Source organism: Oryza glaberrima, chromosome 7, assembly GCF_000147395.1.
Source record: "Oryza glaberrima chromosome 7, OglaRS2, whole genome shotgun sequence".
Lineage (NCBI taxonomy): Eukaryota > Viridiplantae > Streptophyta > Magnoliopsida > Poales > Poaceae > Oryza > Oryza glaberrima.
In genome coordinates this window covers 20775303-20791475 of record NC_068332.1, presented here as the reverse complement: position 1 = coordinate 20791475, position 16173 = coordinate 20775303, and the positions used below count along the sequence as shown (strand labels likewise).

Genomic DNA, 16173 nt, shown 5'->3' with positions numbered 1-16173 from the left:
AAACGCAATCCAAATCCCAAGATTTAAGAAGCAGACTGTTGGACAGAAAGAGGTTGAGGATACAGACGAATGCTAGAGACAGTTATCCATGAAAGAGCGCCATTTGGATCTTTGTAGTAAGCAGCAGGCCGTCCAATATACGATACCCAGTACCTTTCACTACATGGCAATACACGAAACAATGTAAAAATACACTTGTATTTATACAAAACCATATTTAGTACATGTCCACCAATCAGGGGGTGCAGCTCCGATTAGCGGCTCAAGCTAAGGCAGCCATGGCAACCAAGAACGGTGGTTTTGTTGCGTTGCTGCTGCTGCTGTCGTTCTTGCTGAGCTCGCCGCTGCCGGCGCGATGCGACGCGCCGCTCCCCGTCAATGTCTGGCCCAAGCCGACGTCCATGTCGTGGGCGGAGCCCCACATGGCCGTGCGTGTCTCGAGCTCGTTCCACGTCGTCGCCCCGTCCGGGAACGCGCACCTCCTCTCGGCGGCGCGGCGCTACGCCGCGCTGCTCCTCGCCGAGCGGTACCGGCCCCTCGTGACGCCGGCGGTGAACGTCACCGCGGGCGGCGCCGGCGCCGGCGCGGCGGGAAGGGGAGCCGAGCTGGGGTACCTTACGCTCGCCGTGTCCGACCTGCACGCGCCGCTGCAGCACGGCGTGGACGAGTCGTACGCGCTGGAGATCCTCCCCGCCGGCGCGGCGGCCACGGTGACCGCGGCCACGGCGTGGGGCGCCATGCGCGGCCTCGAGACGTTCTCGCAGCTGGCGTGGTGGTGCGGGCGGGAGCGGGCGGTGCTGGTGGCCGCCGGCGTGCGCGTCGAGGACCGGCCGCTGTACCCGCACCGCGGGCTGATGCTGGACACCGGGAGGACGTACTTCCCCGTCGCCGACATCCTCCGGACGATCGACGCCATGGCGGCGAACAAGATGAACGTGTTCCACTGGCACATCACGGACTCCCAGTCGTTCCCCCTCGAGCTCCCCTCCGAGCCGGCGCTCGCCGAGAAGGGCTCCTACGGCGACGGCATGCGCTACACCGTCGACGACGTTAAGCTCATTGTCGACTTCGCCATGAACCGCGGCGTCCGCGTCGTGCCAGAGATAGACACACCCGGTAAGTACTCCATCCCTTTCATATTTCAAGTCGCTTTAATTTTTCTAAAATCAAATGTTTCGAAAGTTTGATCAAACTCGTCCTATAGAAAAATAGCAATACTTGTAACACTAAATTAGTTTCATTATATATAACTAACATTGAACATATTTTGATAGTTTGTTTGTTTTGTGTTGAAAATATTTCTATAAATTTATTAGGCAACTTAAAGAAGTTTGAAAAAAAATTTGGCTCGGAAGTAGGAATAAACCTTCTAATTAAGTTCTAGGCCCAGTGCTAATACGGCCCAGTTAATCCCAATTTAATTACGAGGCCCAATTAATTTCTCACTAATCGCTTCAGGCCACACGGCGTCGTGGGCCGGAGCTTACCCCGAGCTGGTGTCCTGCGCCGGCGAGTTCTGGCTGCCCGACGCGTCTGACTGGCCCAGCCGACTTGCCGCCGAGCCGGGCGCCGGCCAGCTCAACCCGCTGGAGCCCAAGACGTACCAGGTGATGTCCAACGTCATCAACGACGTCACCTCCCTCTTCCCGGACGGCTTCTACCACGCCGGCGGCGACGAGGTCACGCCGGGGTGCTGGAACGCCGACCCGTCCATCCAGCGCTACCTCGCCCGCGGCGGCACGCTCAGCCGCCTCCTCGAGAAGTTCGTCGGCGCGGCGCACCCGCTGATCGTGTCCCGGAACCGGACGGCGGTGTACTGGGAGGACGTGCTGCTGGACCAGGCGGTGAACGTGACCGCGTCGGCGATCCCGCCGGAGACGACGATCCTGCAGACGTGGAACAACGGCGGCAACAACACGAGGCTGATCGTGCGCGCCGGGTACCGGGCCATCGTCTCGTCGGCGTCGTTCTACTACCTCGACTGCGGCCACGGCGACTTCGCCGGCAACGACTCCGCCTACGACGACCCGAGGAGCGACTACGGCACCAGCGGCGGGTCGTGGTGCGGGCCGTACAAGACGTGGCAGCGGGTGTACGACTACGACGTCGCGGGCGGGCTCACCGCCGAGGAGGCCAGGCTGGTGGTCGGCGGGGAGGTGGCGATGTGGACGGAGCAGGTGGACGCGGCGGTGCTCGACGGCAGGGTGTGGCCGAGGGCGTCGGCGATGGCGGAGGCGCTGTGGTCGGGCAACCGCGACGCCACCGGCCGGAAGCGCTACGCCGAGGCGACCGACCGGCTCACCGACTGGCGGCACCGGACGGTGGGGCGAGGGGTCCGCGCGGAGCCCATCCAGCCGCTCTGGTGCAGGAACCGCCCGGGAATGTGTAACTTGGTCCGGTGAACCACCCGGCAACCGACCCGTATACGTGCGCTCAACTATCACAGCAACTGCTACCATATCATAACGATGTGTTGGAGTTGGAGAAACTAAAGTGTGAGTTCTGGATTTTTTTTTTTGGTTGGTTTTATTTATTTGTCATTGTGCGAGAGGGGAGAATACTTCTGCTACTGCTGCTGCTGCTACCAATTTATTTGTTTTTTTTATTTTGATTAATGTGAAGTGGACGGCATGTTATGTTATTGTGTACCTTGAAAGCCGGCTTTTATCTTATCATGGGGCCGGTTCCGAATTTCCAACGCATTGGTTGTACTGTTCGATTTGATTAAAGTAGTATTATAGAGGAGAGTGTTGATGCGAGCTAGTAGCCTGAAGAACTCTTTGTGCTTAGAAGGACCTGTTCTATATCTGTGGCTCTGTGTCAAGTGCTCGCTTTTGCTTGTGGAAAAAACTATCACTTGACTGCTATCTGTTGATTTGTCAGTGATATCTCGTGCGGAAAAATGGAGCTTTCTTGGGGTAACATGAATGAGATGATCAGAATGAGATGCTTTTCATATTGGAGTGTAACTGCAAACGACACACCCAGGACACAATACGGACAATAGGAATGCTAGCCTCTGCGGCAGAACTGGCCATATTTGCCCACTTGCTTCTTGCTCATCGCTGCATTGCCAATCAGACTATCTTATTTGACAGTGACTAGGCTAGGTTCTTTTCAGATGTTCCCCTAGATTTTTTGCACGCGTTATTTGCTCCACACTTCTTAAAAAAATACAATTTCTCAAAAAACTTTCTTCTATTACATTGATGAAACCACCCATTCTAAGGTATTTGCAAATCTTATTTCTCAAAATATTAATTTATCATGTTAATCAAATAAACAATCCTCGTTAATAATTAAGGGAAAAAGCTATCGCTAACAGTACCTAGAGTTTCGATATCTAGTGACGGATTGTTGTGTTTGGATCCTGCGCTCCACGGCCACCAGAACATCATGTAATTGTAGCCTGCCTCGTCAAAATTATCAGCGTTTAGTCTTGATTCTTGACAACATGATTATCAACAGTTATTTATAAGTTGTGATGTCTGACCACCAACTTCTAGATGGAACAGACAACAGAGAATTCTTAAAGGTTTCATATATTGGCTAGCATGGCCTATTTAGTCCCAAAAAATGATGCCAGTTTTTGGGTTTGGGCGACCTATGTGTTGCTGCCTCCTATTTTGGATTGGTGCATTGGAAAGCTTACATCCATGCGTTCCAAAAGGACAGACAAGTGAGAATAAAACATCCAAATCCTACGATTCAGCCCAAAACTTTAGAAATGAAAAATTTCGGGAAAAAAGGTCAATAGCCCCACTAGTATTAGTAATATTAGAAATGAAATTTCAAGCATTTCAGTCTTTATCTCAAAACAACTTCTTCGAAAAGAAATCCAGGAATTTCACAACCAAAAGAAAAACAAACGGACCAGAGTTACAGCTCAAGAGTCGAGTCAATAGCCACAAGCTTGCAACAATCGTACTGAGGTGTCTTAGCAGTGATGTACTGATGTTTAACACTTCAACAACAATGATTGAAGTGAGCCAAAGACTAGAACAACTTCAAAACAGCATATAAGAGCAATGTCAATAATATAGCCCACTGTTGACTCCAAAAAATAGCTATATCATCTACAGTAAGCACTATAGCTAATGTCTACAGTAGAAATACTAAAACACGATTTTTTTTATTTTTTTCGTGGGACCCACCATCTTCTCCTACCTCACACTCTCTTTCTCCCTCCTATCCTATCTTCTTCTCCTCGTTCTTTTTCGATTCTATGAAAGACAGCGGCGGAGCGCGACGGGCGTCGGAGACAGCGGCGGCGCGGCGGAGGCGGAAGACGGCGGCGGCCGCTCAACGGGCCTCGGAGATAGCGGCGGCGGGGCCGCGCGGCGGAGGTGGAAGACGGCGGCGGCCGCACGACGTGCGTCAGAGACAGCGGCGGCGGGGCCATGTGACGGACGACGAAGACAGCGGTGGCCGGGCGGCTCCTGCTCCAAGACGACGACGGCTCCTGGTGGCCGTCGCATTGGACAAGGACAACATACTCCAACGATGGCTATGGTGAACGAAGTCGTGACGATGAGGCTTGCTGCCATGGATGCGGGAGGAACGATGGGCGTTTGAGCATGGGTGGGCCCACACTCTCGGGTCGCGCGTAGAGCCCGGCGACTAATTAGTCGCCCGCCCATTCTCTCTCCACTTCCCTCTCTCCTCCAGCTCATCGCAAAATCTGACGTGGAGCACTTGTCGCCGATTATTGTACCCGCTCTAATGGTTATAAGGCTGCGTTCGTTCCTCCATGTTCCCAACCTACTCCCCCCATTTTCCGCGCGTACGCTTACCAAACTGTTAAACGGTACGCTTTTTGCAGAAAATTTATACACGAAAGTTGCTTTTAAAAAATATTAATCCATTTTTTAAACAAATAGCTAATACTTAATTAATTATGCGCTAATGAGTTGCTCCGTTTTACGTGCACTGCACACCAGTTCCCAACCACTAGTATCGAACACAGCCTAAGAGGTTTATAAACCCTAGGAAGGAAAATAACTAGGCTGTCATACTTAGGGTCAGTTCGTTTTAGCAACTCGGGTAAGATTTTCCATAGTGCCGAAAACGTGGAAGATCATTGATTAATTAGCTATTACAAACTTGAAGAATGAGTTTATTCTATTTTTTTTAAAAAAAACTTATATATACAAATTTTTTATGAAACGTGCCGTTTAACCGTTTGAAAAGAGAATGAGGAAGTTGCTCACCAAAGTTTCTAAACTAAACTAAGCCTTAAATATCTTAACAATGCGAGATGGAATTGCTAGCGCCAGAGTTTACATGTTTCTAATGCTACACAAATAACATGATGTGTCGATGACATACGGTTTATATATTACTTCCTCTGTTCCATAATATAACAATCTAGTACCGGATAAGACACTTCATAGTACAATGAATTCGGACATGCTTTCTATCCAGATTCGTTGTATTATAAAGTGTCTTATCCAATCCGAGGTTGCTAATTATAGGACGGAGAGAGTACAATTTATACTTAATCGAAATAAATATACATGTATTTGTTACACTTGTACTACTAGTACTAGGAGTGCAGTTACTACTACTGCAGGCAAGGATAAGATGGGGAGCAGATGAATGATCCCCGCACATAGGACTCCCCTCCACGCTGCTCCCTGTCCGCCACCCTGCAGCTTAATCATGACGTGGGCGAGATGTCGCCCGGCCGCCTGCCTGTACCCATCAATGCCCAATCATACCCCCGCCACCAGGTCCACCACCACCACCGGCGTCCTCTCCTTCCATCCCACACATCCATCACGCGGCCGCACGCACACCAGCTCACGCTGCCTCGCCTCATCCAACCTGTAAAACCCCAAAACCCTCTGAGGGCAAGTATTATGGTATATGGGCATCTAATCACAAACCCTAAGATAACACATAAAACTAAATGATGAGATGGAAGAGAGAAGAAAGATAAAAGAGAAATAGTCACCTCTTATGTAAGGGGTAACCCATACACAAACTTCAAGAAATATACGAGAGTGTTAGGGATATTGGAGATTGTGTGGTAGAGGCAACATATTATATATGTTACATCTTAATTTAATTATGTATATTATACATGAAATTAGATATGATAGTCACCTCTATCAGAGCAAAGGTTAATAATACAGGCGACCTGTTGGCTATAAGGTTCTTTGTAGCCTTCTCAGCCTACCCATATAATAGTTAGCTCTTTACAATTAATATATGGCCCACTTTATCTCTCTCAAATACTTACTAGATTCATTAACATTAATATGAATGTGGAAAATGCTAGAATGACTTCCATTGTGAAATGGAGGGAGTAGTTTCTTGATTATTGTGTCCAAACCGACTGTAATTTTACAGTCCGTTTCTTCTCTCTCCCCTCTTTTCTCTCCTCTATATTAGCATTTAGCCACGCTTAAGCATCGACGACGCGGGGGGCTTTTAACTATTTGCCACTCTTACGAATGGTGCTTAATGATTTGCCACTAGACCCACATATTATAGATACATAAGGGCCCACATGTCATTGATAGGGTGTGACAAATCGTTATTTGCCATGTCAGAATGGCAAATAGTTAAATTTCCCACGAAGGGAACGCCGCGAAGGGGCAGGAGACGAATCGACGCGGAAATCCACGGGAGAATAACCAAAAGTGGCCGATGCGACAAGGAATCCCGCGAAACCGGCGCGTGCGAGCGAGCGAGCCCAACCGTCCCGGACCCAATCCCCAACCAGGCCAACCGAACCAAACCCATCGCTCGCCCTCGCGCGAGCCGCATCTCATTCTCCCCCTCCAAACCCTACCCAAATACGGGGGATTATTAAACCCAACCGCCCCCGGGTCTCCCTCTCTCTCCGCGCCTGTGTGTTGTGTTTCCACCCCTCTCCCTCCCCCTCCCCCCACACACGCCGCCGCCGCCGCCACGCGCGTCACGAAAACCCTAGCCGCCTCCCCCGCCGCCGCCAGAGAAGGGGGCGCGTATCCAATCCGATCCATCCGATGGCGTCCGGGGATGACCAGGCGGCCGCCGCGGCGCTCCTGGGAGGGGACCCGGCGGCGTTCGACGCGCTGCTCTCGACGCTGATGTCCTCGTCGAACGCCGACCGCGCCGCCGCCGAGGCGGCGTTCCACCGCCTCCGGGGGTCCCACCCGGAGCCGCTCGCGCTCCGCCTCGCCTCGTCGCTGTCGTCGCCCGCCACGCCCGCCGACCTCCGCGCCATGGCCGCCGTCCTCCTCCGCAAGCTCCTCTCCCCGACGCCCTCCTCCGACGCGTCCAGCGCCGCCGCGGCGCCGGTGTGGCCCCACCTCTCCCCCGCGGGGCAGGCCGCGCTCAAGCAGCACCTCCTCTCGGCGCTCCAGTCCGACCCGCCCAAGCCCATCGCGAAGAAGGTATGCGACGCCATATCCGAGCTCGCCGCGCTCCTCCTGCCGGAGAACGCGTGGGCCGAGCTGCTCCCCTTCCTGTTCCGCGCGGCGTCGGGACCCGAGGCTCCCAATCTGCAGGAGTCCGCGCTTCTCATCTTCGCGCGCCTGGCGGATTACATCGCTGAATCGCTTCTAGACCATCTGATGACAATCCACAACCTGCTCGCCTCCGCCCTGGCGCACCTGACATCTCCTGATGTGCGCATCGCCGCGTTGAGCGCTGCGGTTAACCTCGTCCAGTGCTTGCCCACCAACGCTGACCGTGATAAGATGCAGGATTTGCTTCCTGCAATGATGAGGGCGCTCACGGATTGCCTAAACTCTGGTCAGGAGGCCTCTGCACAGGAGGCGCTGGAGCTGCTTGTGGAACTGGCTGGTGCAGAGCCAAGGTTCCTGCGGCGGCAGATTGCAGATGTTGTAGGTGCAATGCTGCAGATAGCTGAGGCTGCACAGCTGGAGGATGGGACTAGGCACCTCGCTGTAGAGTTTGTGATTACTCTCGCTGAGGCCAGGGAGCGTGCACCAGGAATGATGCGTCGCCTCCCGCAGTTTGTTGGCAGGTTATTTGCAGTGCTCATGCAGATGTTGCTTGATGTCGAGGATGATCCTGCTTGGCACACTGCAGAGACAGAGGATGAAGGTGCGGGTGAAGGAAATAACTATGGAGTAGCACAGGAGTGCCTTGACCGTCTAGCCATTGCTATTGGTGGGAATGCAATTGTGCCAATTGCATCTGAGCTGCTCCCGCAGTACCTTTCCGCTCCTGAGTGGCAGAAGCACCATGCTGCACTAATCACACTTGCACAGATTGCAGAAGGATGTGCGAAGGTTAGCTAAATAAGTTCATGCTTATTGTGACTACTATGCAATAGAATCACTACAAAAACCAGTTGAAAAGCTGAAGGTATTTTATTTTGCTGCACTGGGTAAAATAAAATATACAATAGCTCGTTTAATTAGGTAATTCGAATCGGTGTGATGTGATAATGAATCAATTGCCTTCATTGATTTCTCATGTTCAAGTGATTATAAACACTGAATTTTAGGTGCACAAGAGCTTTTGGCGAGTATTAAGACACAAAAATGCTACCCATTGTTTCATTCATTTGCAAGAAGCAGCCAAAATAGCTATTTACTCAACTGTTTGTTCTTTGCAGGTGATGCTTAAAAATCTGGAGCAGGTTGTTTCGATGATTTTGAATGGATTTCAACATCCTCATGCACGTGTGCGTTGGGCTGCAATCAATGCAATTGGTCAGCTATCTACTGATTTGGGTCCAGACTTGCAAGTTAATTATCACCAGCAGGTGCTGCCTGCATTGGCAAACGCCATGGATGATTTTCAGAATCCACGGGTGCAAGTGAGTGTTCAAATATTAGTGCTAGACTTGATCTAGCACACCCTTTTACACATGTTCTTTGCTTTATTTATAACATCTTTTGTGGCCTACAATGTTCATAAGGACAACGCTTATTGACTCACTTACCTGTTAGACTTTATGAAGAAAATGCTTCAAAGTAGATAGTGGGCTTTACATAAAAGATAATGCTCCATTGATCTACTTAGACATCTAGGAGTGTTCTTCAATTAGTTAAATTATTTTATTTATCCATGTTCTAGTTGGGCTAAGTTTACTTTCGTGGGGTTAGATGAACATCAACACGAACTGTCCCTATCTTTCAGATTTTGTTTCTATCCTTGTTAAATAAGATAATTTGGCATTATATTCAAAAAATATGTAACACGTCAATGGCATGAAGTATGATTTATAAACACATTAATTCAGGTTTTTTAATGAACTTTTGTTCCATATACAATTTTCAAGTGTTACTTTTTGATATACAGTTTTCAAGGTTTTGGCAGTTTTGGGGTGCCTATTATACATACAAACTTAACCTACTTTTATTATGCTTATTAGGAAATAATATGTCTGGTTGTGTTACTATCATTCACAGGCACATGCTGCATCAGCTATCTTGAATTTCAGTGAGAATTGCACGCCTGAAATTCTGACACCTTACCTGGATGGAATTGTTACCAAATTACTTGTTCTTCTTCAGGTATCCACCTCCCTCACCAGTTAAATATATTTTATTGTCTTTTAGTGTTATTTTTTTGAACTAGTAGAACATGTGCTAATTTATTGTACTTATGCTTTAGAATGGCAAGCAAATGGTGCAAGAGGGAGCATTGACAGCTTTAGCATCAGTAGCTGATTCATCGCAGGTAATTTGTCCATGTATAAGTTAGCTTAATTTCTTATAGGGGGAGGGGGACGCAACATTACCTTTTATACTTATCTTGATGGTTAATGAGAGTTTATAATATTGTGTTAAATTTTGGTGTACTTGTCTTGCAGGAGCACTTCAAAAAATACTATGATGCAGTGATGCCATACCTGAAAGCTATTTTAATGAATGCAACTGATAAGTCCAATAGGATGCTTCGTGCCAAGTCTATGGAGTGTATAAGTCTGGTCGGAATGGCTGTAGGCAAGGATAAGTTCAGGGATGACGCAAAGCAGGTAATCGTGTCTTCTCCACTGTAATTTTGTTCTGTATGCTATGTTCTATGCATGCACTTTTCTAATCTACACATTGATTGATAGGTCATGGAAGTACTTATGAGTTTGCAAGGAACTACAATGGAAAATGATGATCCAATAACAAGCTACATGCTTCAGGTACACATAAAACCTATTATGAATTAATCATAATAAAATTCAGATCCTTTGTAACATTTTCTCCTTTATGTGACAGGCTTGGGCCAGGTTATGCAAATGTCTCGGGCAGGATTTTCTTCCGTACATGAATGTTGTTATGCCACCACTGCTTCAGTCTGCTCAACTGAAGCCTGATGTCACAATTACTTCAGCTGAATCTGATGATGATATAGAATCAGATGATGATAGGTTTGTGCATCTTCTTCAATTGCTATGTTTTATCCACTGAATTAAATATGCCCTTAATATTGATGCTGTGTCAGAGGCATTCTATTTAAATTTATCTATGGTTCATTCTTTCTTAAGAAGTACCATTTGTTTCTATACCATACTGAATGTAATTACATACACTTCGTTCATAGAAGGTTCCTTTTTTTCGTGAAACTCGTGCCTGTTTATATTTCCGTTATCAACCTTTTTTTTTTGGGTTAGTGGGACTGCAACTTGCAATAGCTACCTTATGCTTGTAATATGTTTCCCTATTGATTATCTTTTTTCTTTTGCAATTTGATTTGTTCAGAAATATATCATCCTTTTTTATGTGAGCTGTGGTGGTTGTTTTTAGCTTCTTGTTGGTTCTGCAATATTGCCCCTAATCTTTTTCACTCAATACAGCATTGAAACAATTACGCTTGGCGACAAAAGAATAGGTATCCGAACTAGTGTACTAGAAGAGAAAGCAACAGCTTGCAACATGCTGTGCTGTTATGCTGATGAACTCAAGGAGGGGTTCTTCCCATGGATTGATCAGGTTTGATATCATACCAGCATGTTAAATGTCTAATTTCTCAATTGCCACTCAGTGTCATATGTTGGTGGTCAAATTCCACGTAGGTTGCTCCTACATTGGTTCCACTCCTTAAATTTTACTTTCATGAGGAAGTGAGGAGAGCTGCTGTTGCAGGTATTTGATGTTTTAGTATGATTTTATCTTTTGCCTTATGGATTTGCATTTTAAAAGTATAGTTCCAACAACAATGCAGCTATGCCTGAACTACTACGTTCTGCAAAATTGGCTGTTGAGAAGGGGCTGGCTCAAGGACGCGATGAATCTTATGTTAAACAATTATCTGACTACATAATTCCAGCTCTTGTTGAAGCGCTGCACAAGGTCTATGCAAAATCTTCTCTATACATGTGGATGGTTTTTCTATTCAACGCTAACAGCTGTTTTCTTTTGAATTACTATACAGGAACCAGAAACTGAGATGTGTTCATCCATGCTTGATTCATTAAATGAGTGCATGCAGGTTTGTTCTCCTTTTCATATTTTTATTTGAATGGGATGGTATTTTTCTATGAAATTGTAATGCTTCTGGAGCATATTGAGGCAGTGCACTGGTGTATACAGCTAACTGGGTGATGTTTGTTGTCTGCCTATGCATCTTAGAGAGATCATTCAGCTGTAGAAACGTATACCTGGTGTCTTTTCTTGTTGAGTTTTTAGTTATCTATTGGATGAAGCTGAAATATCTTCAGTTGGATGAACCATGTATGACCAGTTTGTTCACCATGAATTTTGTTTGGTTGGAATATTGTTTGGTCCAAAATTGCCATCAATAGATAGTGGTTTCAAGAGTTAGCTTCTGTCGAGGAACAGTTGGATAATCGCAGTACCTTCATATATGACATGGAAGAAACTAAGACCACATTAGAGTTAGATCCAACAAATCACTTTCCAAAGGTCATGGTGGACTTATTTGCTATTAGTGTTGAAAGTTTATTGCAGTCATTACTGTGCAAAAAGATTACTAATTTTCATCATTGATTGGGCTATGTTAGTGGACTTATACCAAAGCCAGAATGATTTTGCTTGGAAGTTGACACTGGCACCTTTTGCACATTGAATGCATTTTTCATTGACACTATTACACCAAAAAGATTGCTGAATTGATAAATCAATGCAGTATAGCTGAGTGATATTCACTGATGGTTTATAATCTATTTATTCAACTTTCTACACTGCGATAATATACTTGGCCGTTCCTCAATTTTGAAAGGCCTGGGTTTTTTTATCGCTCACTATTCTTTTTAATTGAGCAGCTCTCTGGTCGACTCCTTGATGAAAACCAAGTAAGAGCTGTTTCGGATGAGATAAAAAATGTTATTATAGCCAGCGCTACCAGGAAAAGAGAAAGGTCAGAGAGATCAAAGGCAGAAGATTTTGATGCTGATGAAGGAGAACTACTCAAAGAAGAGAATGAGCAGGAGGAGGAAGTGTTTGATCAGGTTCGTGTATCTCGACATGACTCCCAGCGGCTGGGAGTCATGTAACATTAAAGGACTTAACTTTTGTTAGATGAATATTTATATTGGACATAAGGGGACTGTATGAATAACTTCTTTTTTACTGGATGGAATATTAGTCTTCTAAAAGTTGATTCTGTTAACACTAGTTTTTAAAATAATTTACAGGTTGGAGAGTGCCTTGGTACTTTAATTAAGACCTTCAAAGCTTCTTTTCTGCCATTCTTTGATGAACTGTCTGTATACATCACACCTATGTTGGTAAGTCAGTGGAATCCTGCATTTAATTGTGTGTTTGGATTTGATTTATTTTTACACATACAAGTTCCTTGTTAGATCTCACTCTAGTATTTTTTTTTAGTTCTACCACTACATTAGTTACCACTACTTTAATTTCTTGATTTGTGCCTGTTAGCATGATATTTCATCCAACTCTTTTCTTCTATCCTGAAAGTTCCTGATTGTTTTAGTGGTTTACATTATATCACAACGCTTCATTTTGAAAGATTTTCCATATGCCCGACAGCCTCTCAATATTCATTTTGACTGTTTATCATCATTTTATTTTGGAACAACCAAGGAAGACAATGACATGCATATCTTGATTTGAACTGTTTTATTCATGAAAACTCAAAATGGATATGCCAAATAAAATAGTATGTAAGAATTGTTTCCTTGGATATGGCTATCAAATTATCAGTGACAGCCAGTCCCACTGCGTGGACATTTTTCTTCTCACGTGTTAACGAAAAGATTAATGGTTATTATCACTTGTGTTTACCAGTATTATCACTTGCATGTTTTCTAGTCTTAGCTCTATTGAGCTGTGTTGATTATTTCTTGTTTTGTTGTTTACTGCTCATTCATTTCTTGTGTCATTTTAATTTGGCAGGGAAAAGATAAGACTGCTGAAGAGAGAAGGATAGCTATCTGTATATTTGATGATATTGCAGAGCAATGTCGTGAATCTGCTCTCAAGTATGTTCCTCAAAGCTATTTGGTTGGATGCAGGGCTAGTATTTGTAACTGAATTATGTATTTTCCTATCTGATTAGGTATTATGATACATACCTACCTTTTCTGCTGGAGGCATCCAATGATGAGAACTCAGATGTTCGGCAGGTATAAATATTTATGTTTTCCTGTCCCTTCATCCATGTCCTATTGTTATATTTGGCCACTAATGTTGTGTTGAACTGCCAACTTATTCTTTTTAGGCTGCTGTCTATGGTGTGGGTGTATGTGCTGAATTTGGCGGTCATGTGTTCCGCCCACTTGTTGGAGGTAGTCGGGTCATGCTTACATCACTTTGTAGTTTGTAGTACTTTACCATGCATTTTCAAAACCAACCCACTAATTTGGTGCTTTCAAAATCAGAGGCGCTGTCAAAGTTGAACAATGTTATCACACATCCTGAAGCAAAGCATGCAGACAATATAATGGCATATGACAATGCTGTTTCAGCGCTTGGTAAAATATGCCAATTCCATCGTGATGGTATCGATGCAGCTCAGGTAAGCATATCTCACATAGTCACATTCAGTCAGTTAAAACAACTGTCATTGTTTTGTTATATATATTCTGTCTTCTGTTTTCTATCCAACCATATTAACATGTGGGCTACCAAGTGAATGGAAAGGGGGAAAACTACTTTCCTTTATTGAGGGAGGATGAAATCCTGCTAGAAAATCTGTGCAAACTTAGTAGGAAAAATGAATTGAAATATTCTTGACAGATATTTTCTGTTTGTGGAGCAAACTTTACAAACTTAAATGATTACGGAGTAGGTCCTAAAATTTGTATATGCTTTTCAAGATTCAAAAAAGGTCCAAATCTTGTTTGCTTGTATAGATGAACTGACACCTTAATAGATCTAAACTGTTCTTTCATGGCACGTTCATCAAGTGAAATCAAGCCTTTGGATATAGAAGGAAGATTTATGTCTTTCGTCAGAATGTACTACCCTTCAATATTTCCTAGCAAACACACAGTCAAGCTTTTAGTTATATGCAATCAATATTCCTTGGTCCTTGCCATCAATTACTAATAGCTAAGTTGGTTTTGGATCTGATTTTGCATTCATACAACTTGGCATCCTTAAAACTGCAAAACAAATCCAAAGTTCTACTGAAAATATGCTTTGCGTAAACTGTTGAAGAACTTGGCACTTTATTGTGTCTGAATGTTTTTCAAAATGAAACTGCTCTGTTCCTGCTAGTATTGTGTGTCCTAATGGAGTTATGGTTATTTAGTAAAAAAAGTAGTAGTGATTTTCCAAAGGAATAGTTGAGAAACCTGCTGCAGAGTATGGAGTTCAAGCTGAAACTGAACCAATTAAATAACCAGTGTAAAACCAGTAGTTGTGCTTGTCCCTAGATTTAGTCTGAACCTTGTTTTCAGCTCCCGTAAGACCATATATTGCTAAAAAGATACATGTTGTATTATCCTCATCCAATGTATTCATGCTCTTTAGGTCATTCCTGCCTGGCTTGGTTGCTTGCCTATAAAAGATGACAAGATTGAAGCAAAAGTTGTACACGATCAGCTCTCCTCAATGGTTGAAAGGTATCTGCTCTCTATGGATGACATGCCAACAATCATAACTTTTTGTTGCAGTTTATAATGACCTTGTCTGTGTGCAGATCGGATGCAGATATTCTTGGTCCTCATAGCCAATATCTTCCAAAAATTGTTTCAATTTTTGCGGAGGTAATTTCTGACTTGTTTCCTATATTATGGTGTGGGGCCCTTTTCCCAAAGGAAAACAGAGACATCAAGACGGATTCCTGTGTTCCTGGTTTAGTTTGGTTCTCTGTGATAATTTGTCTTGGACCTTTTGTGTACTATTAGCATGGCAATTTCAGGCTGTTACTGCTATAGCAGCAACATAGCTGATCCTAGGATCAAAACTACTATTTATTACTATGTGCATTTTGTTTTTCATTTCTTTGACTCAGATGCTGTAAAATTCATAAATGAATGCTGTCTTGGGATTTCTACTGCAGGTTTTATGCAACGGAACAGAGCTTGCTACAGATGAAACAACCAAGCGGATGGTCAATCTCTTGAGGCGTTTCCAGCAGACATTGCCACCAGATTTTCTTGCCTCAACATTTTCCAGCTTGCAACCACAGCAGCAGCTTCTGCTGCAGTCCATTTTGTCGACATAGGTTTTTTTTTGTTGCTGCAAGTTCAAATCTTGCTCCTTTTTTGATATATTTCATCATTGTTACCGTCAACCAATTCTTTGTGTTGAATCATTTGTGGGTGAGTTCATTTGTGAATGCGCATTGCTGGCTTCAAGGAATTGGAGGTTGCCATTTCATATGGTTTTGATGTAGAGTGTGTATATTATCTTGTACTCAGATATGGTTTTGGGATGTGCTGCATCAGAGGTTGTAAGTGAAATGGTGATATTGTTGTCAGTTTGAGCTGAACAGATGCTGCGCCAGTTTTGGTAATGAAGTTATCATATTTTTGTGGATGCTTCCCTGCAGTTTTTAATAATTATTGCTCTCTATTTGTGCTGAGCATGTTTCTTCGCTGATGAATACCGTGCCAAATATTTTACACCACAGGGTGGCATTTTTTTCGCTTTGTCTTCATACGACTGGGTATCTAGGAATCTGTGGTCGATCGAGCGAAAGATTCGCAAGGAATCTTGAAAGCTGCGTTCATCATTAACCAAGCATGAATTGCCCTAACGATACTGTTTGTCATCCACTAACGATACTGTTTATCACCCAAGATGCTGCATCCTGCAGGTAATCCTCTCCAGCTAA

At 44.7% G+C, this 16173-nt stretch overlaps 2 protein-coding genes across 2 annotated transcripts; both read left to right on the top strand.

Moving 5' to 3' along the window:
- On the top strand, window positions 1-3029 carry LOC127778548 (beta-hexosaminidase 2). The gene is made up of 2 exons (XM_052305168.1): window positions 1-1116; window positions 1459-3029. Exons 1-2 carry the CDS (start codon window positions 225-227, stop codon window positions 2400-2402), a joined length of 1836 nt encoding a protein of 611 aa, XP_052161128.1. The 5' UTR covers window positions 1-224; the 3' UTR covers window positions 2403-3029.
- Window positions 3030-6860: 3831 nt separating this feature from the next.
- LOC127778546 (uncharacterized) lies at window positions 6861-15879 on the top strand. Its single transcript, XM_052305166.1, has 20 exons — window positions 6861-8249; window positions 8579-8782; window positions 9378-9482; window positions 9583-9648; window positions 9782-9946; window positions 10031-10105; window positions 10182-10333; window positions 10760-10895; window positions 10979-11048; window positions 11128-11255; window positions 11338-11394; window positions 12188-12373; window positions 12560-12652; window positions 13284-13369; window positions 13447-13513; window positions 13609-13675; window positions 13769-13905; window positions 14865-14956; window positions 15034-15100; window positions 15397-15879. Exons 1-20 carry the CDS (start codon window positions 6996-6998, stop codon window positions 15559-15561), a joined length of 3372 nt encoding a protein of 1123 aa, XP_052161126.1. The 5' UTR covers window positions 6861-6995; the 3' UTR covers window positions 15562-15879.
- The last annotated feature ends 294 nt before the right edge of the window (window positions 15880-16173 follow it).

Bases quoted from the DNA above. Each gene is read 5' to 3' on its own strand.
- LOC127778548 (XM_052305168.1), top strand. From the start codon at position 225: ATGTCCACCAATCAGGGGGTGCAGCTCCGATTAGCGGCTCAAGCTAAG. The intron at 1,117-1,458 runs GTAAGTACTCCA...TAATCGCTTCAG, and splicing joins GCCAGAGATAGACACACCCG to GCCACACGGCGTCGTGGGCC.
- LOC127778546 (XM_052305166.1), top strand. From the start codon at position 6,996: ATGGCGTCCGGGGATGACCAGGCGGCCGCCGCGGCGCTCCTGGGAGGG. The intron at 10,106-10,181 runs GTACACATAAAA...TTTATGTGACAG, and splicing joins TAACAAGCTACATGCTTCAG to GCTTGGGCCAGGTTATGCAA. The intron at 12,374-12,559 runs GTTCGTGTATCT...AATAATTTACAG, and splicing joins AGGAGGAAGTGTTTGATCAG to GTTGGAGAGTGCCTTGGTAC.